Below are 25,642 nucleotides of genomic sequence, written 5' to 3'. Positions count from 1 at the left end.
GGCCGATTCTAACGCAGGCAGCCGGTCACTAGATTTTCATACCCTTAGGTAGCTGGCCCTGTCCTAGAGTGGGAGTAAAATGAAACCCACTGACATCAGCCAAACTATCTAAGTTTAGGGGGAGATGAAAAAATCCTTCCATTACACTCCTATTAAGCACCTTTCTTCTTCTCGGCCGGTAGGGATTTATGTGCCAGCTGTTCTCCAGGAGCTGCCATTCTTCTGGTCCTAAGGTTAATACCACTCGCCCTTCCATGATTCAGACAGTTCACCTTTATAATGGCAAAACTGAACAGGCCGAGCCAGCTTTGTCTGAGTTGACATGACACTTGCTGCCTACATATTTCATCAGCCTTAAAGACTTTCTACCTGCCTCTGGGGCTGAGCTGCTGCTATGAATTGGTATCCATGAATTGTAGACTGCTTTAATCTTCAAGACTTTCTCGCCAGGCACCTGGTTTTGATAGCAGAATGCAAGGAGAAAACTGATCCAACATTTTGTACTCTGTGACACAAAAATGGTCCTCCTAATGGAAGGTGTAGCCACTAAATGTGGCCCTTCTGGGAAGGTTCAGAAAGACCCAGCCACATTAGAAAATGTCAAGTCAGAAGGTGGGAGAGAAAGTTACTGGCCATCCCCAAACCACATTGACAATTATTGTACCTTTCTCAAAGCTTCAATTTCTGTGGTCCATCATCTCTCTTATTTTTTTCCTCCAATTAAAGTTACCCAATTTCTATTTGGGACAGAAGTGTGACATGCATTCTTAGACACTGCCTGGCAAATATGCAATCGATCATCAAGTATCATCAATCCTGGGATCTTTGGACTCAGAAGAGTCTAATAATTGGCTGTTTTTGGAGGAAATCCTGCCTAGTGAAACAGGCTAGGCAGACTCTCCAATTATCAAATGGGTTCATTTTGAAATTCTTGCTCCAAGGCAGCCTCACTTTAGCTGTCAAAGCTGTACTCTTTCGCTTTAAATAGAAGTGGAGTTAACATTACTGCTCATTTGGGGTGAAATTAAATTGGGCCTTCCTACATTCTGATTTAATTTCTCATTAAACATAAGGATGGGTTTCCTTCTCCTGAGCTAGTCTCAGTGCCTTTTGTACAATATTACCTGGGATGTATCTTTTCTGAAAAACACACCAGGTTAAGTCTCATTTCCATGGGTCTTTTTTGAGGTTCTAGAATCTAGACCTACAGTGCTTCTTGAATCTCTCTCCTTAACCCTCCTCTGACTCAGTCCGTGTGGGATAGGGGAGTCTGTTTTACAAAAGGAAGTCAAAGGGATCAAGGGCTTCAGCGAAGTGTTTAGCCTTAAGTAGCCCCAGGGCAGAGGAAGGTCCCCACCCAAGGGAAGGGTTGGAAAATAACATTCACTGAGTCCCAGCTCTCTGCCAGAGACTATGCTAGGTATTGTCTTATGTAACTATATTTAATCTGCAAAAAAAACACAATGAGAAGTGAATGTCCTGTCTCTACAGAAGAGAAAACTGAGGCTCAGAAAGATTATTCTACTTGCTCAAAGATCAAAGGACTTTCCTGAGGCAGAACCAGAATGTGACCCAGGGCTGGATAATGAAGACCCAGGCGTTTTTCATCACACCTCCACAGCTTCAAAATCTCAACCCACTTAAAGTAGCATCAGTGGAGATGATAAAGAACTTGATGATAGATCAGACATGTGGGTAAAAAGAAAAGCTGAAAAAAAGAATGACTCAAAAAAAAAAAATCTCAATCCACTATTATATTTTGGTTATTGGACCCAAAGTCTGCAACCTCTTCAGATCTGCAAAGTCTCCTCCACTACCCTAAGAGGACAGGTAGGTATTTCCTTTGTGTCAGACCCATTTTGCAAAGTGACTGTGATCTTCAGAAGAACTCAGAGATTTCAACCCTACCTCATGTACCTATTAGGAACCAGGGAAATCTAACACAATGAGAAAAAGACATGCTTTCCAGAATTTGCCAATCACATAGTTGAAATCACAACTACCCACCTTTTAGCCACTCCCATCATGAAAGAAAGATAAGGTAATGGAATCTCCTGGAAACAGTTCGCCTGCTGAGAGTCAAGTGCTGTAAAGGGAAAGGTCTTGGCAGGGCAGTGATGATGTTCTGGGGTTGGTCCTGCGAATAGCAGCTGAGGGACCTCAGGAGGTCTATTTCTCTTTCTATGTCTCATTTTGTGCATTTGAAAAATGAAAGAAATAGAGCATACACTCTCTACAGTGCCCTCCATCTGTGACGGTCATTTATTTTAAAGGGCTCATTCTGGGCCAACACAACCAATCCTATAGACTGTCAGTCACTTTCACTCTGTCTTCCTCTAAATGAAGGCTTGTTGCCATCCCTAGAAGCAGATTCCCCAGGAAGGAGGCTGAATGTGCATCATACTCAATTAGGACTCAGGTTATCTCAAAATTCACTCTCAAAGAATTAGGAAAGAAAGTTCAGATAAGTTTTACAGATGACTGTTCCAGGTGAATGTATGTGTGTGTGTGTGTGTGTGTGTTTTCATGCATTTTTATCAGTTTGTACCTATATTCTGAACTGTTCCATTAGCAGTTAGCTTCAAGACATTGTCCTGATATAAAAGGCAATCATTCAGAAGACTACTATGGTAACTGATCAGAAAACCTAAGTGTGCCAGTAGGCTTCATGGCTGGCATAGACAGATGCCAATGTATTCCTGACAAGCCTGATTTGGGTATTCAACAAGGACCCATCTGCAAATGTGGCAATTCTCTTGCAGGTGAATTATACAGTTCTCTTAGAAGTCAAATAACAGAGCTTCATATTTGAAGCTAAAGTTGATTATATAGAGTCCTAGCAATCAGCATTCTCAAAAGCACTGTCAGTCCTTAAACACAGTACCCAGCTCAGGGAACTTCCTAAGTTGCCACGATCCTGAGGCACAAGGCAGGGTCTCCTTTTCATAAGTGATTCTCCAGAACTTCCCAACTGTTGACTTGAGAAACTGAGGCCTAGAGACATAATGAAGTTTGTCCAAGGATGATTAGTAGGTAGGTTGCAAAATTGGTACTAAAGCCCGTTTCCTAACCCTGTGATTTTTATTGTTGGTATTATTATTATTATTATTATTATTATTATTATTCAAAGCTGTGGGTAACAAACAAACAATACCTTAAAGAATTAGGAAATTTCCAAAAGTCTAGACTATGCCTTTCTGGAATAAGCCAGCAAAAACATACATGGCTAGGTTTCAAATAATCTCCAATAAGGCTTTCTGGATTCTTTCATCCTACATGTACTCCTCTGCCAACAAGCTGAGTTTGATGGTTGCTGAAAGCTTGCTGCTAGAAATGCAGGTTTTTGCATAGACCAGAAGATCCGGTGAGAGCAGAGGGAGGGAAGCAGTGGCTTACAAGTGAAGGATAAAGATCACCAGAGCCTGGCCAGTGTTTTTCAGTGGTTGAGCACTGACTCGTGAATCAGGAGGTTTGATTCCAGGTCAAAACATGTGTTCAGGTTGTTGGATTAATCCCCAGTAGGGGTCATGAAGGAGGCAGCCAATTAATTATTCTCTCTCATCATTGATGTTTCTATCCCTCTCTCTCCCTCTCCCTTCCTCTCTGAAATCAATTTTTAAAATCTTTAAAAAAATCACTAGAGAATTCTTGGGAACTCTTCCAACTTTGGACCAATTAGTCCCTGCTTTTGGGCAATTCATTTAACCACTTGAATCTTAGTTTTGTTTTTTTGTATAAACCTGAGATACTTATCATAATAATTATGCTGATAAAGATAATATCTGCTGTAACAACCAAGTAAGGACATGAATGTAGAAGTGCTTTCTTAACAATGAGATACTGTGTATGGATGTTCTTACCACCTTGGTCTCCCTGAGCCTCATATTTACCACTGGAAACTGAGGTATTAGCTGAACTGACTTTACCTTGGAGGACCCAGGTACCCTCCTCCCTTGCTCTGTTTCAGATCCAAACTTCAGGGGATACCCGGGTGTCTGGGGAGTAATTAGAAGCATAGATGACGCATGGAGTCAGGCTGCTCATGATGAAAGCTCAGTAACTTTACTAGATGGGTACCTCAGGGCAAATCATTTAAATTCTCTATGCCTTACTTTTTCATCTGTAAAATGGGGATTAAAGTAGAGACCACCTCAGGGAATTGTGAGAAGGATTAAATGCAGTTCGTACACAAGCACCTACTAGTAGAGCAGTGACTCGCACGTGATTTTGTATGAAATGATAGCCATCATCCCTGTGGCTCCAGGGGTCTGTTGGCAGAGGAGAGTGCCCAGCACTAAAGGCAAACCTTGTTGCAAGTCCTTACCCAATCTTTGCTTTTTGGCATGCAAACCAAGCTTCCCTTTGGAAGTGAAGTCACATTAGACCTTGAGTAAAGAGAGATCGATTCTAGCCCTGGCTCTGTGGTATGTATGACTTCAAGCATATCTTTAACCCCTCTAGGCTCAGTTCCTCATATGAAAAAATGAAGTGGAGAAATAAAATGATTCTCAGGTCTCTACCATCTCTATCATTCTAAGACTAACTTCACCTTTTGGGCAGATGGCCAAAACAGAATCCCAAGAGTCCTGACTTCCAACCCAGGCTCAAATAATTAGGGGCTTCTACTGTCCCCTTTCTAGGTTATCTCCCAAAGAGGCACTTAGCCCACAAGTCACCTTTGATATTAATCTACCAGCTGCCATCAACATCTGGTCATTCACTTCATAAAACTAAGTACCAAACCTGGCCCTTGCCTGTCCCCTCCCACAACCACTATTCATTTGTCATGGGGCCCTAGAATTGAAATCATACACTTCCTACCAGCTTGTTCCTTAGAATGCATCTGGGAACCAATCACCCAATTCAAGACATCTGTTTATCTCACTTATAATCAATCTGCAGTAAAGAAGGGCCATGTCTCCTTCAATCAATCAATTATATAAACACAGCCTTGGAAGACAGACTTGGAAGATGCTATGTAGCATGCATGCCCACGTGGTGGGAAATAGGCACCAAAAGCTTAATTCTAATTTCTCTTATATGTGGCCCTAAAAATGATACAAAAAAAACAAATTGGACTTTGCTCATCATCCCAGAACAGAAAATGGAAAGTAATTAAAATCGTAGGCATTCTGAAGTTACTAGCCCAGCCTCTTCATTTACAGATGGGAAAACTGAAGGTGAAATGAGTGACTTGGCCAAAGTGGAGTGACCTAGGTCTGGAGAAGAGTGTGGAGACCAGAACTCAGGTTGGACTTCCAGTCCAGTTCTCAGCCTGCGATTTCCAGGAAGCATCATGGAAGCGACCATACATGTGGGGTCTCCAACAGAGTTAAGCAGGCTCCAGAGGGCATGATAGAAACCCTAGTAGTATGTATACTGCTCAGCATGACATCCATCCAAATGAGATCGTTCCTGAAACCAGAAGGCTGGCAGACAGCTCTGGGGAATGCAGCATCCACAACAACCAGAGGAGGCTATTGGTTATAGAAGGTCTCTACCTCAGAACATGCAAAATGACCCTCCCATTTACTCTTCTGTCTCTGCTGCTGAGGATCTGCTGGAGGATGGAGGTGAATAAGGAGTTCATTTCTGATGCCAATCTCAAAAACAAGCAGATACCAGGTTACATGTGGGCCCACATGGCCTGGGTTTGAATCTCAGCTCTGCCATCAGCCCTAGGCAGATCACTGACCTCTCTATGCCTCTTACCTCATTAGTAAGATGAGGCTATTTAACCAGATTGCTTTGGGTTCTGACAGCTTGCAATTTTTATGAATTTCTCATAGACCAAATTATTCTAGTCATCTATTCAAATGCTAGTTAAAATCCTATTAATCTGAGGTCTCTTCTGATATAAAGTTTTGCATACAAGGTTGCTCTTGACAAAACATTTCATTTCAAGAGGATTTCCTCTCATTTTTCTCACTCTTGATCAGTCATTTCCCTGCATATGTTTTGGACACATGCCTTTCTAGGCTGGTTAGAAATTCTGTGTATATAATATGCAGATGTCCCAAAGCTGTCAAAACAAAAATTCCTCAACTCACTCATGTCTACTGAATATGCTTTTTAAGATTAAAAGATAAAATAAGCCTTTCCAAAGTAATTAAAGCCACAGCTTTGAATTCTAAACCAAAGTATGTCCAGCCCAGGTACTGTTCTCCCTTAAAACATATGCCTTTCCTAAAACCAATTAGAATGACTTTAGGAATAGAGGACTGCTATTTACATCCTATACATTTACATCCTATCCTTTCATAAAACAGAGACCTTAAGGGGTTTAAAAGCTCCAGGTTGGGAATTGAGAGACTTGCATATACTCCTAGTTTGCTCCTGGATTGTTCAGCAAATGTTGTAATTTATTAATATATTTATTAAGAACGCAACCGAGGACAAACACGGAATTACACACTAGGGATGCAAAATGGAACAAGATGTGGATTCCTTGACCTCTAAGGGAGAAATACTACATGTAGGTAGGGATGCAAAAATGACCCTCAGGAGGGAGGTCAAAATTGGACCAAGCATTAGGGAGTTACCTGCCCAGGTGTGAAAGCTGACACCATGCTAGCAGGTGAAAGAATACATGGACATAAGCCTAGGTAGCCCTGAGTGATCCTTTCCATGCCTGTCTGCCTGTCTGCCTGTCTGCCTGTCTTGCTCTCGGTTTCTCTTTCTCTTCCCTCTTTCTTTTCCTTTTGTCGATGCTTTTCCCTCTCTGGCTGTGACAATTGTTTTAAATGGATCTCTTTTGACTTGCTTTTCTTGTCCTTTTGTCAGCTGGTGAATCATTTATTATATTTTAACCTGACTTGTTTCCTTTCTGCTTCTTTTTACTAATCTGCTACTAATGTAGAGATAAATTGTTGGTATTTATTGAGTGGATCTATGTGTCTTCATTTGAAAGGTAAGAGATATGATGAAGTAGAGCATTTTAAACAAATCTCTCCTTGAAACACCTAAGCCAGCTGCTTTTTATTTAATTTCCATGGATTGAGTTCTTTGGATCCCAGCAGGCCAGTGGTCCTCAGGGTGACAGATGTTCCCTGATCTTGTTTTTGTATGACTGGAAGCTTTGCTGTCCCCTTTGGGACGCAGTCTTTAGGGTGAATGCATCCAGAGGCCTTTTGTGTAGTGTTGTAGATAAAAACACAGAGGCATAGACTAAGAAAACACTTGACTTTCCAGCTCAACGGAGCAGTGATGGGAAGAGGACACAAGAAGTCCTGGCCTATTAGGGCAGAAGAATTGGTATGAAAGCTTTCAGCTCTGACAATGGACCACCAGGGAGCTGGGAGCTGCTTTTCACTGGTGCAGGCTCTTGAGGGTGGAAGGACTGAACACAGCTAGCCACATTAAATATGTAATTTCAGAAATGTGATCAAACAGACTTGCTTCCTGAGTTATGAAGCAAATCCTACAGGGGACTAGAGAGCCTTTTTGTTTCCCATTTTTAATTTATTGATAGGTTGATTTTTTTTTTTTTAGGGAGAAATATATTTAATTACTCAAACTTTTCAATAAAACAATGATTAGTGACAGCAGGGAAAGTAATTAAAAAGTCTAATTTTTCTTTCTTTCCAAAAGTATCAGTCCCTAAATTGGATGGTCCCATGGGCTTGGAAGCAGACAAAGTTTTAACAGAACTTTTGTTAGTTTATTAGAGCTGTCAAAACAAAGTACTACAAACTGGAGAGCTTAAAACAACAGAAATGTATTCTCTCATAGTTCTGGGGACCAGGAGTCCAAAATCAAGGCATTACTAGGGCCATGCTCCCTCTGACAGCTCTAGGGGAGAATTTGTGCCATGCCTTTCTCATAGCTTTTGGTGACTGCCAGAACTCCTTGGCATTCCTTGGCTTGAGATGCATCACTCTAATCTCTGCCTCCATCTTTACATGGTGCTTATCATGTGTGTGTCTTTGTCTGTTTATTCTAATCCAGTTTGATTAGACCTTATTTCTAAATAAGATCACACTCATAGGTACTAGGGGTTAGGAGCTCAATATATCTTTTGGAGGGACACAATTCAACTGCTAACAGGGACTATAGTCTATGTTAAGGAAGACAAGATGGACCATGGTGCTTGGGCAGAGGGGGGCTATACCTACCTACATTTAGAAAGAGGTGAATTATCCTGCCTACCTAGGACAGTCTCAATTTAGGGACATCAAGTTTTGATCCCACAGCTGCCCCGATCTTGAATATCAGACTTGTCATTCAGTCCAAACACCAGGTTAGCTGGGAAATGAGGGCCTCCTCATTAAGAGGAGACTTTATCTTTGAATTCACTTTGTGATGTGGTAGAAAAAGCACTCAACTTGGAGTCAGAAAATCTGGGTTCAGTCTTTTCTAACTGTCCACCTGCTCCATAACTTGGAGCACATAAGTAAACTTCTTTGGCCCTCAATTTACATTTCTATAAAAATGTTTTATAAAATAATATCTACCCACCACAATTTTATAATAAACTTAAGTGAGAAAGGGCATATGAAACAGTTTTATCAAGTATCAAACTTTTTTTTCCTATATGAAAAGTATTTCTCCTCTTCATCTGGCCCTGAACCTTTGGTTATTTATTATGTTTTAAATGTTGATAGGATTCTTCCCACACCCAGAGTGGGCAAACATGAATTACAGCTGGACAGGGTACCATCTGTTCTGTGGCTCCATAGCTCAGTGGCCCCAGTGAGTCATCAAACCCCTTAGTGGCCTTAATTTCTTAGCACCTGGAGATACTGGCTGGAACGGATTTTCTTTTTAAATATATTTTGTTGATTTCAGAGAGAAAGGGAGTGGGAGAGAGAGAAACATCAATGATGAGAAAGAATCAATGCTCAGCTGCCCCTGCACGTCCTAGAGATTGAGTCTGCAACCCGGGCATGTGCCCTGACTGGGAATGGTTCATAGGTCAATGCTCAACCACTGAGCAACCCCAACCAGGCTGGAACAGATTTTTATCTGGGTAGGTAGTTAGAGCCCAAACCTTGTAGTCAAGCCTATATAAGTAAGTCTTAAGGCAGCAGAGCTGATGATAAAAGGAAAAAAGTCTTTCTTTAGATGTCCTCCCTCCTCCAAAGCATAGAGATGAACATGCAACTCTCTGCTTGTCGGTAATGAAATTAGCGGGCTCCCATCGTTCAAGACAAGTGGCGAGAAAGAACTGAAATCAGGTACCAAATGCCATTGACGAGAATATATTTTACACAACATAAAAGGCCCTAATGCAAATTAGAAGAAATATAGGGAGACCTCCAAAATATAGGTCAAATTTTTTCCTCAAGCAGATAATTATAGGATGGGGGTGAATAAATCTTATTAGCCTCTCTCTACTTCATCTCTTCTCATAAAACACTGATGAAGAGGAAGCCATACTCAATTCAGGTCTGGACAGCTGGCCTGAGACAGCTACCTAGTCGGGATGCCTGTGGTCAGGCTGCGGATGCCCACTCTCGTCACTGCCCACAACTCCTCCCCAGAATGCAGGTGGAGACAGTCAGCCAGGCACAAAACTCCACCACTCAAGTGCCCACATCAACTTACTGAGACTTGGTTACTTCTCACTGTCTGAGGAATGACCCATTTAGGTGGCAATTTTCTAGTCAAATTTCTCTGCCCAAGTTTGAGGCCTTAAAATTAATGAAGTTGTTAAAAGACATTTCTTAAAATGTCTTTCATGGCAGGCAGCTAGAAGGTGTGGGTTTATCACCACTGATCATGGTGGCCTTTTTAGTTCATACAGAGATATGGGCTGAGCCCCCCAAAACATCCTTAAGGAGACAGGAGTCTTGGCTTTAACCCTGGCTTTAGTTTGCTCTGCAGTAGGTCTCAGGGTGAGTACACAACTTCTGTGCTCTGGGGTGAGCCCCAAAGACACTCTTTGTGGCAATGAGTCTAGCTGCCTACAGAATTATGTCTCTGTTTTCTGAGCTCTGGGAGAGCAGCAACAAGTCTTACTCACTGTTGTATTTTTATCAACTCCAGCATCTGGCACTAGACCAGGCACACAGAGGTGGTGATGGGGGCAGGCAGGTCTTTAATTCAGTCTGAGCTGAATTAAATATGGTAAGAAGGTGAAGAGGCTCTGGAATGGCCGCTGCACTCAGTCAAGAATCAGCTCTTCATACCTGTGAGTCAAAAGCAATAATGGTGCTGACTTTGGCCTTCCCGTTAAGCAATGGGCAATGTCTGGCCAATGGTTTGGGAAATCATGAGGATTCTAGATGGCAAGGATACACTACAGAGAATAAATGCAATCTTCTCTGAGTCATGCAGGAGGCAAACCTGCCTTTTTTGGACATTCTGTATTTTATAAAAGTTGAATGACTTTGAAAACAAATTCAAAATTTTATCCAGACTGGTTTTTATCACAAATCTGATTAAAAGGTGGTAACAATACAAAGGACCAGATTGCAATTATTTATACACACTTGCCCTTATTATAAGATGACATCCAATGTCTGGCTGAAATAAAATCAACAAGTAATTCTTATCTGGACTCTCCTGACAGCTACTGATCTTCCTCTCCCACTGGGGAGGCTTAGGACTAGCAGGAAACCTCCCAGCAGAGTATAAACCTGAACTGCCCTAGGGTTTTTGATGCACTTACTTTTTTTAAGTTTGAAATGAAAGGTACAGCTAATACTAACCAAGACTGACTGCATTATGGATGAGAGACAGCAGTGAGTGGAAGATCTCTGTTAGGTGCATTTTAAATAGCTCAGGCCCAAGGGCAGAGACTGAGCATCAGGAATAGGTAAATATGCCCTGAAGGGATCTAGAACTCAGTGCTGTACTGGGTTCATAAACGCTTAATCCAATAAGGCCTCACGTGTGAGTTCCCTCCCTAGAAGCCTTCTGCATTCATTTGTCATGCACAACTTTTATGAGTGTCTTCTACGTGATGGGACATAGTGAGGAGCAAACACAGCTTAGTGCCTGCCCTCAAGGGGTCCACTCTAGAGGAGTTCAAAAGAAGAAAAAAATATCCACCTGGAAATACATTAGCTCTCCTCCAAAGCTGCTCTTTCCTCTGCAGAGGCCCAGCTCCCATGAGCTGTTAGGATGAGCACAAAGAATAAGGAATCCTATATCAGGTAACTATGGCCTCCTGAGGGCTCCTAGAACAGGACCTAGCAGGCTGAGTAGGCAGATCCCTGGGAGACAAAGTGACTATAAGGAAAGAATTCTGGTTTTGTAGTTAGAGAATCTACTCTGTGTGATCTTATTAAGTCCAGTTTCTACAAGTGTTAAAATGGAATGGGTGGGATGTAGCCTCTATCTCTGAGTTTGTTGCAGAATCAAATGAACTGAAATATCTAGAAATGTGTTTAGGCACCTTCAAAGAGATACTCAAATGTAAGGGAATCACTTGAGGGGCCCAGAGGACCTGCAACCCTCATAATAACAATCTTTTCTCAAGAGATCTCTATTATTAGAAACAGTCCTGGGTTAGAATCCTAAATCTGAAAAATCACAGTCAAAATGCAAATAAGCATTACATGTAATGATTGGTAAGGGAATGTTGGGAATACCATAAAGGCTGGGGGGGGCAATAAGATACGACAGCAACAAAGCCCTTAGTTTCCTTCAGGATACAGAATGCATCCTGAGTCTGGAGAGGACTGGCCTGAGTGCTGACGGAAGACTAAAGGCACAGAAAGACTTCCTTTGTGTTTTGGGGGTTGAGGGACCCATGGAGAGCCATGGAGAACAAACTGAAATTCACAGCTCCCTTGAGATGATAATTGTACGTCACAAATAACTATCAAGAATATACTTACCATATCGGCTGCGATGAGACAGAAAAGGGAAGGAATCTTTCATTATCCAGGTCAGATTCCATGCAAAAGAATCAGGAACAGGAGAAGGCAGGTTTGTCGGTGACTCTAAGGAGCTGTGACCTGGACATAAAAACAGAGAGAATAATAATCCATCTGTTGGGGATGTGTCTTTTAGCTGTCACTCATATCACTTTTTAAAAGAAAGTTTATAAGAGGCTTTCATGACATATATTGGAAAATAAAGTGAGAAAGACCAAGCCACTAGAACATTGAATTGACCTGAAGACCTCAACGCACATTTGCTACCAAGGACAGCCAAACCTATGAAGTCTGAATCTTGTGACCAAGGGCCTGCCAAGACTTCTGGGAGATGAACTAGAAGCCAGGACACTTAATGGCTTGGTCTAATAGCTCTAACCAAGGAACTTGTGCAACTTTATAGATAACTTCAATTCATCTCATCCAAATAAGGCTTCTACTATACTTTATGTTCAGACTTAAAACTTCATTAAATGTTGCTTATTTGGGTTATCGCCTTATCAATGAGAAGGTTGAAATTGCACTCAAGTTATGAGTTTTTGACAATTACATTATTTTTTTTAAAAAAGCTAGGTCATGGGTTTTTTCCCAGAGCCAAGAGTCCAGAAAGCCACAAAGGATTAATGTTGCTCATTTGTGTGTGAGAAAAAAGGATTGAGAGAAAAAGAACAAAAGCAATATTATTCTTTTGTGTAACAGTACCTCAAGTGGGTTTTGTGTGGTGAAAAGCAATCTCATCTGAGGCCATATACATCTACTTGGGGACAGGTTTAAGTTTCTTAGACTTTTAAAAAATTAATTTACAAATCAAATGAACAGGCAGTACATGCTATAATGCAGTTCTTTCCTGAAATCCCCAACTCAGTCACCATTTACTAATGTTTTATGACAGGCAAGGCTTTTCTGTTAAAGAAGGGGTGTGAGAATAAGTTCTGTTTGGTAAACAAATGTGTTGCCCAGATACATCTTTCTGGTAGCATTTCTACAAAATGGGTCAGAGGAAATTCACTGAAAGGGCTCAGGGTCTATAGAAATGGGCAACGGGGCTGAGAGAGGTGAGGCCCAGATAGGTCTACTTGGGGGCGGGTTTGAGTTTATTAGACTTTCAAATAATTAATAATATGAATTAAGCACATATGGACCAGGCACTCTGCTAAGTACTTTAAATATCTGATTATATTAACTTTTTACAACCCTGTGGATAGGTACTATCGTTGCTCCTCATTTTGTAGCCAGGGAAATTGAGGTGGGGAAAAGTTTAATATTCTGACTGTGGCCAAGAGACCAGAGTCAACAGACCAGGTTGCTCTGATGCTATCACACACGGTATTTCCACCACCCTTCATGGACCCCCACAAACTATTGCAAGGTGTTCTACAGCTCTCCAAAGGGCCATTCAGGACCCCCAAAGGGCAATGGCTAAGGTCAGAGATCACCACGGAACATGCTCCAGAATACGACAACAGTGTGAGGGTTTTGAGAAGATTCTGGCAACTAATCCCTACAATGATCTTCATGTGAATAAAAATTAGCACTTCTGTGTCTGAGTCATCAGTGTAGCTCAAATTTTTAAGTAATTTTGAAGCAACAGGAAGATCAAACCTAGCTATATTTCCTGGTTTCCAAGTGAGGTCATTTTTCTTACACATATAGTTTGGGAATGGTATTTACTTCCTGGATGTGAAGCACCAAGCAGATGGGGCTAGACTTCAGGAAGCACTTATGAATCTGTGAGTGGGCACAGAATGACAGATGACGTTTAATATGGACAAGGGCCAGGTTATATATTCACGGATTAAAAAAAAAAATCTAAAATGATTCAAAAGGAAGGGCTCTGAGGACTGAATCATGGCCCAGTAAGAGCCATGGGTGTCACTGTGGGTCATTCTTAAAGATAAACTTGAAGCATTTTGTATCAAAAAATTCCAATAAATTATTGGGCATCTTCAAAGTTGAGTACTGGAGAGAAAGCAGAAATTTTTCTCTTGCACTTATAGGAAGCTTTAGAATTTCTGCCAGCAGGCTGAGCTCACATGATCCTGAGAGGTAGGTGGGTAGTGATTTACTGTATAAGGCTGAGGGTACAAATAGAGAGATCAACCAAAAGGTTGGGCCTCCTCACCTGAGAAGGAAAAGACTAAGAAAACACAGCCAGTACGGATGAAGTTATTTGCCAATATTGAAAGCACTAAGGCATGTGTGAATTCTAGTCAAAGTTCATGGAATATTTATAAATTTAGAACATCAAGAAGGAAGCACTTCTGTGTTTAACAAGCGCAGGGAAGAGGCTCCCTGTTTCCTTCACACTGTTTCCCTCCCCCACCCCTCACCCCAGCAGAGAAAAACGATGCCAAGAGAAGCAATCCATGTAAGCAAGAGAAAGGCTTGTTTTTTGTTGTTGGTGTTGGTGGTGGTGGGTTTTTTTGCTTTTGTTTTTGTTTTTGGTGCTTCCTCTGAAAATGTGAGGAATTTCAGTGAAATTGGCCTGACCAGACCGATGTATGGGATGGAAGTGTGTGAATTAAGACCCACTGGATCAGGAAGAGTGTACTGGATGCTGGGGAAGAGGGATAAAACGGATAGGAAAGGGGAAAGTAGGAGCAAGAGCTTTCAGGCTCCCAGTGAGGCTCCCATGGACACCACCTGAGGAGAAAAAGGAAAGAAATGCACTTTGGAATGTGGACACTAATGAGAGCCCACAGACAAACACTGTGTTAGGGTTTTTGTGTTTTCCCCCGAGCCCTTTCCAGGCACCGCAGGGTGTGCAGGGAGAGTGAAACTCCCAACTTCTTGATACCACTCCTTTTCAAAGCACCCCACTTTCTCATGTCCCCAATAGGTGCCGGGGTTCATCACTAAACAATTCCCTTGCAAACAATGCAACTTCTTTGCCTCTTTCTTCCTTCACAATCATCCTGAGCAGCTGAATGTGATGGTGGGAGAGGAGGGAAACACAAGGGGAGGAGAAATAGACCACAATGCTGACATGTCTCATTTTAAATTCATAACCACAAACCTCAAGAGAACCCTCAGGACTGCCCGGGAATCCTACTGCACTCCCTGACAAGCTCAGTTTACCTCCCTCTCTCCAGCACCACCACTTCCAACTCTCTCTTACCCCTCAAACCTCCAATTCCCACAGTTTCTCCACATTCTCAGCCAGTATTCTCGTTTCTTATTTCATTGAGAAAAGAAAAGCTAATTTCCCAGCTTGCAGGTGTCAGTATCTCTATAGGCTACCTTCTCTCCTATCAGATACTGTGTATACTCATAAGCAGTGGCAGCCTCTTTACTTGGGTGCTAATCTCATCCCTTTTCAAGGAATCTGCTCTCACAATAGTTCCCCCTTTCTCCTACATCAATTTTGTCCCTCTACCATCAATCACATCTGCAGCAAATATATACCAATTTCCTTGACCGTCACACTCTCCTACAGCCACTGTCCCATTACTCTGCTCTTTGTCACAGATCAGTGTCTTCAAATATTTGTCTATGCTTCTCTCTCCATTTCTTCCCTCCCATTTTCTCTTAAACTCAATAAAAATCAAGACTATCTCCAGTACTCCAAGTCAAGGTCACCAGTGACCCCAAGTTGCAGGTACAATGGACACATCTCAGTCCTTAACTTACTAGTCCTCTCAGTTGCACTGGACCCTGCCAACCGTCCCCGCTTCTTGGATTCCTCATATCCTGGTGACCACATAGTCTTTGGTTGCCATACTCCTTGCCTCCTACTTCAGTGGCAAATCCTCTTTACTCTTCTTTGCCAGATCCTCCCCATCTCCCAGGCTGTGCAAAATGAGCATTCTCCACTTTCCAGCAGCAAATGCCTAGGAGATTTCATGGCTGAATACCGTTTCATTACAGCGGCTTAAACCAGCTGACAAAGATCAAAGACCATGAATTCCAAGTGACCCCAGGACATACGACCCTTCCTAGACTTCAATGAACAAGGGACTTGTTTTAAGCAATCACATACAGACTTAGAAACTCATTCACTCCTATCCACAGTGCTGATTTTCAGTTCTGAATTAGCACAAACACCTTATATCCCTCTTCCAAAGGTTTAAAAACTCTGAATTTTCTTCCTTAGAGAAATACTCAGTGAATTTCTCCTTGCCTGACATGTAAATAAGCTCAGTTTTGGTTTGGATTTGTGTGTGTGTGTGTGTGTGTGTGTGTGTGTGTGTGTGTGTGTGTGTGAATGATTTTGGAAGGTGGTCCTCTATTTTATTTGACAATTATTAAAAGTTGGGAAGCTTGGGCCTTTTCTCTTCTCCATCTAAACTTACTCTCGGGGGGAAAAAATGGTGGCAGAATAGACAGACATGTTCCGAGCCTTGTCCCGGAGCAGAAACAAAGAACAGCTGAGGGTCACACGAGGAGTGTTTGTTGGCAAGTTACGGGACAGCTAAACTCCAGGAGAAGGTGGGGGACTGCTAGACGGGGTTCCCCTGACCGGGCAGCCCCCACTGCAGCTGGGTCCCCTCCCGGAGCTATGGGCTCGGACGTGGAGACTGCGCCATCTTGAAAGGGAAAGTGGAGCTTATCGGAAGCCTGAAAATCCACAACTGCGGCAACACCGAACAGCTGCAAGCTGTTCCCAACACCGGTCCCCAATTGGCGCAAACATGGGGATTCAGAGGAGCTCTACACTCCACCACGGAAAAGTCAGATTCCACCTGGGATAAGGAGAGAGAGAACTACATAACCAGACATCCAGAGAAGAGAGACCATAGGGAGACAAAGAAACAGCCCGCATATGAAAGAAAAGCAGGCATCACCAGAAAAGGAAGTAAACGAAATGTAGGCAAGCAACCTTCCAGAGAAAGAATTCAGAGAAATGGTCATAAGGTGGCTGAAAAGGATGGAAGACAAATTCGATAATATGAGTAAGAACCAAGAGGAAATGAAGAAGAAACAAGAAGAAATGAAAAATGACATCACTGCTGTAAAGAACTCAATAGAAAGCATAAAAAGTAGACTAGAAGAAGCAGAGGACCACATCAGTGAGCTAGAAGACAAGATGGGAAAAAATACCCAAGTAGAGCAGCTTCTAGAAAAAAAAATTAAAAAGCAGGAGGAGGGCCTAAGGGAACTTTGGGACAACACGAAACAAAACAACATCCACATAATAAGGGTTCCAGAAGGAGAGGAAACTGAGCAAGGAATAGAAAACCTGTATGAAGAAATAATGACAGAACATTTCCCTGATATAGAGAAGAAAAAACCCATACAAATCCAAGAAGCTCACAGAGTCCCAAGCAAAATGAACCCCAAAAGACCAACACCAAGGCACATAATAATTAAATTGGCAAACACCAACGACAAAGTAAGAATCTTAAAAGCGGCAAGAGAGAGACAGAAAATTACATACAAAGGAACCCCCATCAGACTAGCAACTGATTTCTCAACAGAAACTCATCAGGCCAGAAGGGAATGGAATGAAATATACCAGGTGTCCTCAAACTATGGCCTGCGGGCTGAATGCGGCCCACCGAGGACATTTATCTGGCCCGCCGAGTGCCGCTGCCTGTCCTGCTTAGCAGCTGACTCGTCCCAGGCCCGCAGTGCTCATAGTAATTTGTTCATAGTTGTTTTTTTTTAAACTATAGTCCAGCCCTCCAACGGTCTGAGGGACAGTGAACTGGCCCCCTGTTAAAAAAGTTTGAGGACCCCTGAAATATACAAAGTCATGCAAAGGAAGGGTCTGAATCCAAGAATACTGTACCCAGCAAGGTTATCAATCAAAATTGAAGGTGAAATCAGGAGCTTCACAGACAAAAAAGGACTAAGGGAATTTATTACCACCAAACCAGTAATGCAAGAAATGCTAAAGGGTCTGCTGTAAAAAAAAGAAATAGGAAGCAAAGAAGGAACACAGGGGTAAAGAATAAAAATGGTGACAAATAAGTACCTATCAATAATAACTTTAAATGTAAATGGATTAAATGCCCCAATCAAAAGACATAGGGTAACGGATTGGATAAGAAAACAAGACACATATATCTGCTGTCTACAAGAAACCCACCTCAGAAAAAAAGACGCACAAAGACTGAGGGTGAAGGGATGGAAAAAGGTTTTCCAGGCGAATGGAAATGAAAAAAAAGCTGGGGTAGCAATACTTATATCTGACAAATTAGATCTCAAAGTGAAGGACATAACAAGAGATAAGGAAGGCCACTTCATAATACTAAAGGGAGCAATCCAATAAGAAGAAATAACTCTGGTAAACATATATGCACCCAATACAGGAGCACCCAAATACATAAAAAATCTCCTGGAGGATATCAAGGGAGAGATTGACAGCAATACAATCATAGTAGGAGACTTTAATACCCCACTATCACCATTGGACAAATCCTCTAAACAAAAATCAGCAAAGAAACATCAATCCTAAAGACTCACTAGACCAGATGGAATTAATTGACATCTTCAGAACATTTCACCCCAAAGCCACAGAATATACATTCTTCTCAAGTGCACACTGGTCATTTTCAAAGATAGACCATATGTTGGGACATAGGCAAAGTCTCTTCAAATTCAAGAAGATAGAAATCATATCAAGCATCTTCTCAGACCACAATGGCATAAAACTGGAAATCAACTACAATAAAAACAATCCAAAGAAATCAAACACATGGAGACTAAACAGCATGCTATTAAACAATGACTGGGTTACCAGAGAGACCAAGGAAGAAATAAAAAACATCATGGCAACAAATGACAATGAAAACACAACAATCCAAAATCTATGGGACCCAGCAAAAGCAGTCTTGAGAGGGAAGTTCATAGCTCTACAAACATACTGCAAAAAAACAACAAACAATGGTAATAAATTACCTAACCCTACGACTCAAAGAGTTAGAAAAAGAGCAACAAGAAAAGCCCAGTGTAAGCAGAAGGAAGGAAATAATAAAGATCAGAGCAGAGATAAACGACGTAGAGACCAAAGAAACAATACAAAAGATCAACAAAACCAAGAGCTGGTTCTTTGAAAGGATAAACAAGATTGATGAACCTCTAGCCAGGCTCACCAAGAAGCAAAGAGAGAGGACCCAAATAAACAAAATCAGAAATGAAAGAGGTGAAATAACAACAAATCCCACCGAAATACAAAGGATTGTTAAAAAATACTATGAACAACTCTATTCCAACAAATTGGACAACCTGGAGGAAATGGACATATTCCTAGAAAAATATAACCTTCCAAAACTCAATCAGGAAGAATCTAAACAGCTCAATATGCCAGTAACTATGGAAGAAATTGAAGCAGTCATCAAAAAGCTTCTGGCAAACAAAAGCCCAGGGCCAGACGGCTTCACAGGAGAGTTTTACCAAACATTCAAGGAAGAACTAAAACCTATCCTCCTCAGACTATTCCAAAAAATTCAAGAGGAAGGAACACTTCCAAGCTCCTTCTATGAAACCAGCATCACCCTAATACCAAAACCAGATAAAGACAACAGAATGAAAGAGAATTACAGGCCAATATCCCTCATGAACGTAGATGCCAAAATCCTCAACAAAATTCTAGCAAATCGGATCCAGCAGTACATCAGAAAGATCATACACCATGACCAAGTAGGATTTATCCCAGGAACGCAAGGATGGTACAATATCCGCAAATCAATTAATGTGATACATCATATGAACAAATTGAGAGATAAAAATCACATAGCCATATCAATTGATGCAGAAAAAGCATTTGACAAAATCCAACACCCTTTCTTGATAAAAACGCTCAACAAGGTGGGAGTAGAAGATAATAAAAGCTATATATGATAAACCCACAGCTAACATCATACTCAATGGGCAAAAACTAAAACCATTTCCCTTAAGAACAGGAACAAGACAGGGATGCCCACTCTCACCACTCCTGTTTGACATAGTACTGGAAGTATTAGCCATTGCAATTAGATAAGAAGAAGAAATAAAAGGCATCCAAATTGGAAAAGAAGAAGTAAAGCTGTCCTTATTTGCAGATGACATGATATTGTACATAAAAAACCCAAGAGACTCCATCAAAAAATTACTAGACTTAAATGAATTCGGCAATGTAGCAGGATACAAAATTAATGCCAAGAAATCTATGGCATTTCTATACACCAATAGTGAACTTACAGAAAGAGAGACTAAAAAAGCAATCCCATTTACCATCGCACCAAAAAAATTAAGATACCTAGGAATAAACTTAACCAAGGAGGTAAAAGACCTACATGCGGAAAACTACAGGACACTGAAAAAAGAGATAGAGGAAGACATAAACAGATGGAAGAACATACCATGTTCATGGATTGGTAGAATCAACATCATTAAAATGTCCATCCTACCCAAAGCAATCTATAGATTAATGCACTCCCCATTAACAGCATATTTCACAGACCTAGAAAGAACTCTCCAAAAATTCATCTGGAATAAAAAAAGACCCCAAATAGCCACAGCAATCCTGAGAAAGAAGAACAAAGTAGGAGAAATCTCAATACCAGATTTCAAGCTGTATTACCAAGCCAGTGTTCTCAAAACAGCCTGGTACTGGCACAAGAACAGACATATAGATCAATGGAATAGAACAGGGAATCCAGATATCGACCCAAACCACTATGCACAATTAATATTTGACAAAGGAGGCATGAACCTACAATGGAGTCAAGGCAGTCTCTTCAATAAATGGTGTTGGGAAAATTGGACAGATACATGCAAAAAAATGAAACTAGATGACCAACTTACACCATACACAAAAATAAACTCAAAATGGATTCAGGACTTAAACATAAGACGGGAAACCATAAAAATACTAGAGGAATTCACAGGCAGCTGTGTTCTCCACACAGCAGTTAGATGGACACTCTGGCCCTGAAATCACTTTCACGTTTCTTGCCATAGCCTACTCCTTGAAGGCCCCACATGACCGGACCCTTGATTCTCTGACCTCATATCCAACCATTTTTCCCTCGCTCATGGAGCTCTAGCCCCACAGGCATCCTTGTTGTGCCTCAAACTCGCCAAGCACACTCCCCTGGTAATGCTCGCAGCCTGGAGAGCTCCTCTCCCCAGGCACAGGTGGTCATCCCCTCTCTCCACCCAGGTCTCTGCCCAAGTGCCACCTCCTCATTAATAGCTCTTTATCATCCTGTAGAAAAATGTCCCTCCCCACAAACTACTCTTTATCCTCTTCCCCTGCATTTATTGTTTCTTAGATTTATATTAATTTATTTAATGTGTACCTCCTGCACTAGTCACTGCTACATCTCCATGCTTGGCATTGGCACATAGTAGACATTAAATAAATATTTGTCAAATGAATGAAACCAGAGCCCTTGAGAAAACTGTTAGCTGTAGGCTAATCACATACTCTGTGGAGCCTCAGTGCTCTGAAAAAGATGTAACGACAAGAATAACGTACACTCTACCAACTCTCAGAGTTTTGGAAGGGCCAGATGAGAATGTGTACAAGATGTACTCTTTAAATATCAGTCATGCCATTCTTGAAGTTTTATGCGCCTATCTCTGCCTCAGAATCCATGAACGGGAGTCTTGGTTCCTCTCCTTTATTTTGGATCTTGAATGCAATGTCCAGAAATCTAAAGTGTTCCCAAAGAGCTGCCACTCTTTTACTCCCTGCTTAATTATTAGCTCTGCCAACTGTCCATGATCTCTGCTATCCCAGTTTCAGCCAGTTGGCCATATCTCTATTTCCCACTCTGTGTCTGTTTATTCCTAAGCCAGTGTACATAATCTAGTGAAAATATCACATGTGTTGGCATAAATAATAAAGAGCTATGTGTGTGTGGTGGTTATTTACATGAATGCCCTAGGTTCACCAGTAAGCATGTTTTACAAACCTACATCAATAAAACGTAAAAATGCCTCTTCTAAACACTCTTTGGAACTGCTCCTGCCTTGCCTTGTACACATTTTAATTATTTATCTTCCTTCCAACAATGAAACAATCAGTGGCAGCCTGCTGGTTTTCCCCTGCATTTCAAAACACACTTAATAATGCATTCCTGTACCATGATTTTGTGTCACACAAAGCAAAGCCTAATGGGTCAAATGGTGGTGGTGGGCAGGCACTGCAAGGCTGGGCACAGAGTGGGACTGGCAGCCCTAGAGAACTGCTTTCAGTATCCACTGTGCTCAGCCAAAGAAACCTTCTCGGTGCATTTCTATGACGACTAGAGTCAGCAGTGATGTTGAAGGTTAAAGAGGAAAGTTAGCAGATGTAGCCTTTGTCCTAAACACACAAACTTCCCACACCTTCTCTAGGCCTGGAACTCGAGGAGGCTGAACTAGTGTTCACTCAGGTCCTCTCCAGGTCACACATCGTCAGTTCTCCAGTTTGCTTTACTTCTCCTCCAGCTGGCTCATTGAGAGAGAAGCTATTAGTGTCAGGGGCGGCATCTGAATGGAGCTAAACAGCCCCGACTACACTTCACCTTTCTCTAAGCTCCACTCCCACACTGCCAGGGAAGGTTCGCATTCCTCTGGTAGCTCAATTCTTGAAGCAAAATTATCATCTGCTATAATATTCTCTTGTACGGTTTCATTTGAACAAGTTTCTTGCCTCTCTACAACCCCAAAAGGAACTGCATGTAACTAACTGAGTTCATTCAGTGGTGAATCACATCTGTCAGTCAATAAAAGCAGCACTCCTTCCCCAGGCACAGCATTAAGGACTATTGAGGGAGATACAAAAGAATTTGTTATGTCGGCCCCTGCCCTTGGGAAGTGGATTACCTGCAAGGGAACCCACACTAAAAAGGGATGAAGTCGTTACTATAGAAATAGCTGAAATTTGAAGCCTTCACATTTTGACCACTACTTACTTTTTTGGCCTTATTTGCCACTCAGGATCCTTCCACATTCTATGGTTTCAATTACTCACAAGTCTCTAAACTTTGGGCCAAGCTGATCTCTGCCTAAAATGTCCTTTTCCACCCCCTGCTATCCTAAATCCTACCCTTTCTTAAAGGCCCAATCCAAATTCCACCTTCTCCAAAGTTTCCCATCTTCCCTGAACTGAAGCCCCATTAAAGCAGTTGAACTGGGATTCAGTGTGGGCCAAAATAAAACTTGAACTGGACCTACCTAACCTCCTTAACCACCACTGCTTATTATCACTCAGGGCAGTGACAGATGGGCCATTTATCAAACATGTTGATCCTGACAGTGGAGTATAACAGTATATTAATTTCACTTACAAATCTGAAGCACACATATTTAGAAAAAAAGAGGGGGGAAAACTTTCCATGGGAGCTGTTGTTTAGTCTCATGTAGAATATGCTTCCCACTGTCAAGGTCAGGGTCATATCACAGGCATCTCCTGATCATGTCTACAAAGGCTATCCTATCTAATAAAAGAGTAATATGCAAATTAACCATCACTCTGCTACACCCACAAGCCATGCCCACCAGCCAATCAGGAGTGAATATGCAAATTAACCCAACCAAGATGGCTGCGACCACAGAGTGAACAGGAGGCTTGGGTTTCCCCGGCAATGGAGGAAGCCAAACTTTCTGCACACTCTGGCAGGCCTAGGCCTCCACTCAAGGCTACAAAGTTTCAATTATAGAAGATAAATAAATCCCAGATACCAGGGCCTCCACTTGGGTTGCCGGGGGGCGTGGCCGGCCTGCAAACCACCACAGGCCCCTCGCTCAGGCTGCTCCATGCCCCAAGGGAACCCCCACCCTGATCTGGGACACCCTTCAGGGCAAACCATCTGGCCCCCACCCATGCACCAGGCCTCTATTCTATCTAATGAAAGAGTAATATGCAAATTAACCATCACTCCAACACACAAGATGGCTGTCCCCATGTGGTCAAAGATGGCTGCCCCATGTGGACACAAGATGGCCAGCAGGGGAGGGCAGTTGGGAGGGACCAGGCCTACAAGGGAGGGCAGTTGGGGGTGACCAGGCCTGCAGGGGAGGGCAGTTAGGGGTGACCAGGCCTGCAGGGGAGGGCAGTTAGGGGCAAACAGGCTGGCAGGAGAGCAGTTAGGCATCAATCAGGCTGGCAGGCAGAAGTGGTTAGGGGCAATCAGAAAGGCAGGCAGGTGAGCAGTTGGGAGCCAGCAGTCCTGGATTGTGTGAGGGATGTCCGACTGCCCGTTTAGGCCCGACCCTACCAGGAATTTATTTATCTTCTATAATTGAAACTTTGTAGCCTTGAGTGGAGGCCTGGGCCTACCAGGATCGGGCCTAAACGGGCAGTCGGACATCCCTCAAGGGGTCCCAGATTGGAGAGGGTGCAGGCTGGGCTGAGGGACACCCCCCCCCCATGCACAAATTTTGTGCACCAGGCCTCTAGTTAGATAATAAAGGCAATGTGACATTTTATGCTACCCCTTCAGAATTTGTGTCCCAAGTTGCTACAGTTTTACTTAACTAGAGATGACCTCACTCTCCCAAGCAAGGGCTCCTGAATGGCCTGTGAGCCCTGTAATGTCTTCTCTTGCTCTGGAACCTCTGCTCCAAGTGTTCTTAGTCAGTGGTCCTTCCTACCTAGCCAAGGTGGACTCTCAGGGTGGTAGCAAAGGAAGACTGACAGTTAAGAGGATATCACTCTCCAGGTGGCCTGATTCTACACACACACACACACACACACACACACACACACACACACACACCTGAGTACTTCCCTTAGCAGGGCAACATGACTATCTGTTTTGAGCCCATTTTTGTGGTTTGCTTGTACTCTCCTCTTTAAGAAATTTACTCCATTATGATGATCAAGCCTATTTTCTCTCCATAAAATATGTTGACTAGAATAATAATCAAAAGGAAGACTTTGAACTGCCACAAGGCCTTTCATCTTGTGATCTCAGAAAGCTTTACTGAGCACTAAATAATTAATACACTGCAAGTGACACAAAGACCTGACAGCCTGGAAAACCAAGTCCATCAATGAAAGACTTTTCTCTTTCAGAGCAAGGGAGTGCCCGTAGTTTCTGGGTAAATTAGACAAGAAGCTACAAACTATCCAGAAACACCTGGCTCTTTTCTTTACTTGATGTGTCAAGTTGGGAAGAGACAGTTACCAGGGTGACCCAAGGGAAGGTCATGGCCCATTTTCACAAGACTTAGTGACCGCAGAAGCATGGGTACTATTAAACACATTCATCATGATTTATGACTCACTGATGCCTTTCAGAGCCATTCCCTCTCAAGCCCCATAATCATCCTGTTAGTTAACCCCTTTTCTAATCGAGAAGACTGAGGCTCAGAAAGCACAACTGCCCTACCCTAGGTCACAGAGAGTGAGAACCAGGATAGGACATACAACTGAGGATGCTTGATATGTGGACTGAACAGGAATGCCACACTCCAACACAGATCTCTTGGAGATGATGTTGACTGCTCTGGAGAACAGCTACCCTGAGTTAAATACAGCAGAAAGATTGATCAGGTTGTAGATGCCTGCAACATTCTCCTAAGTGAGGATGACAGAATCCCTTCAGGTCAGCCGGGAAGGTGACTTAGATTCACACACCTTTAGTGAATGCAGCTGGCTCTCCGGAGCCTCAAGCTCAGCTAGCACAGTTTCCATGGCAACCAGGTCTGATGCTTGACCCTTGAGATGGAGTCTTAACTGGTCCAGGGTAAGGATGTTTGGGATGGAAGGAGGGAGAGGGGTAAGATATTCTACTAACTTCTAGCCTTTTCAATCCCTCATTTTTTCCCCCCAATCCCTCTTTATCTACTTGTCATCCCTCTCATTTCAGGAAAAAGAGATTGTCCTCCAGGAAACCACACTTTAAATATCACATTGCTCAGAACAAAGACCTCACCCATGGGTGGGCACATTTCCA

At 42.4% G+C, this 25,642-nt stretch overlaps 1 protein-coding gene across 1 annotated transcript in view; it reads right to left on the bottom strand.

The window, feature by feature from the left end:
• ALK (ALK receptor tyrosine kinase) overlaps nucleotides 1-25,642 on the bottom strand; it is a 612,725-nt gene that overhangs the window by 409,423 nt on the left and 177,660 nt on the right. Inside the window, exon 2 of the mRNA XM_080686359.1 lies at nucleotides 11,787-11,906. Within this exon, the coding sequence (XP_080542485.1) occupies nucleotides 11,787-11,906 (120 nt within the window). The remainder of the gene's footprint in view (nucleotides 1-11,786; nucleotides 11,907-25,642) is intronic.

Source organism: Plecotus auritus (assembly GCF_963455305.1).
Source record: "Plecotus auritus genome assembly, chromosome: 8".
NCBI classification, from domain to species: domain Eukaryota; kingdom Metazoa; phylum Chordata; class Mammalia; order Chiroptera; family Vespertilionidae; genus Plecotus; species Plecotus auritus.
The sequence above is the reverse complement of the archived record's forward strand: the minus strand, read 5'-3'. Positions and strand labels throughout refer to the sequence as shown.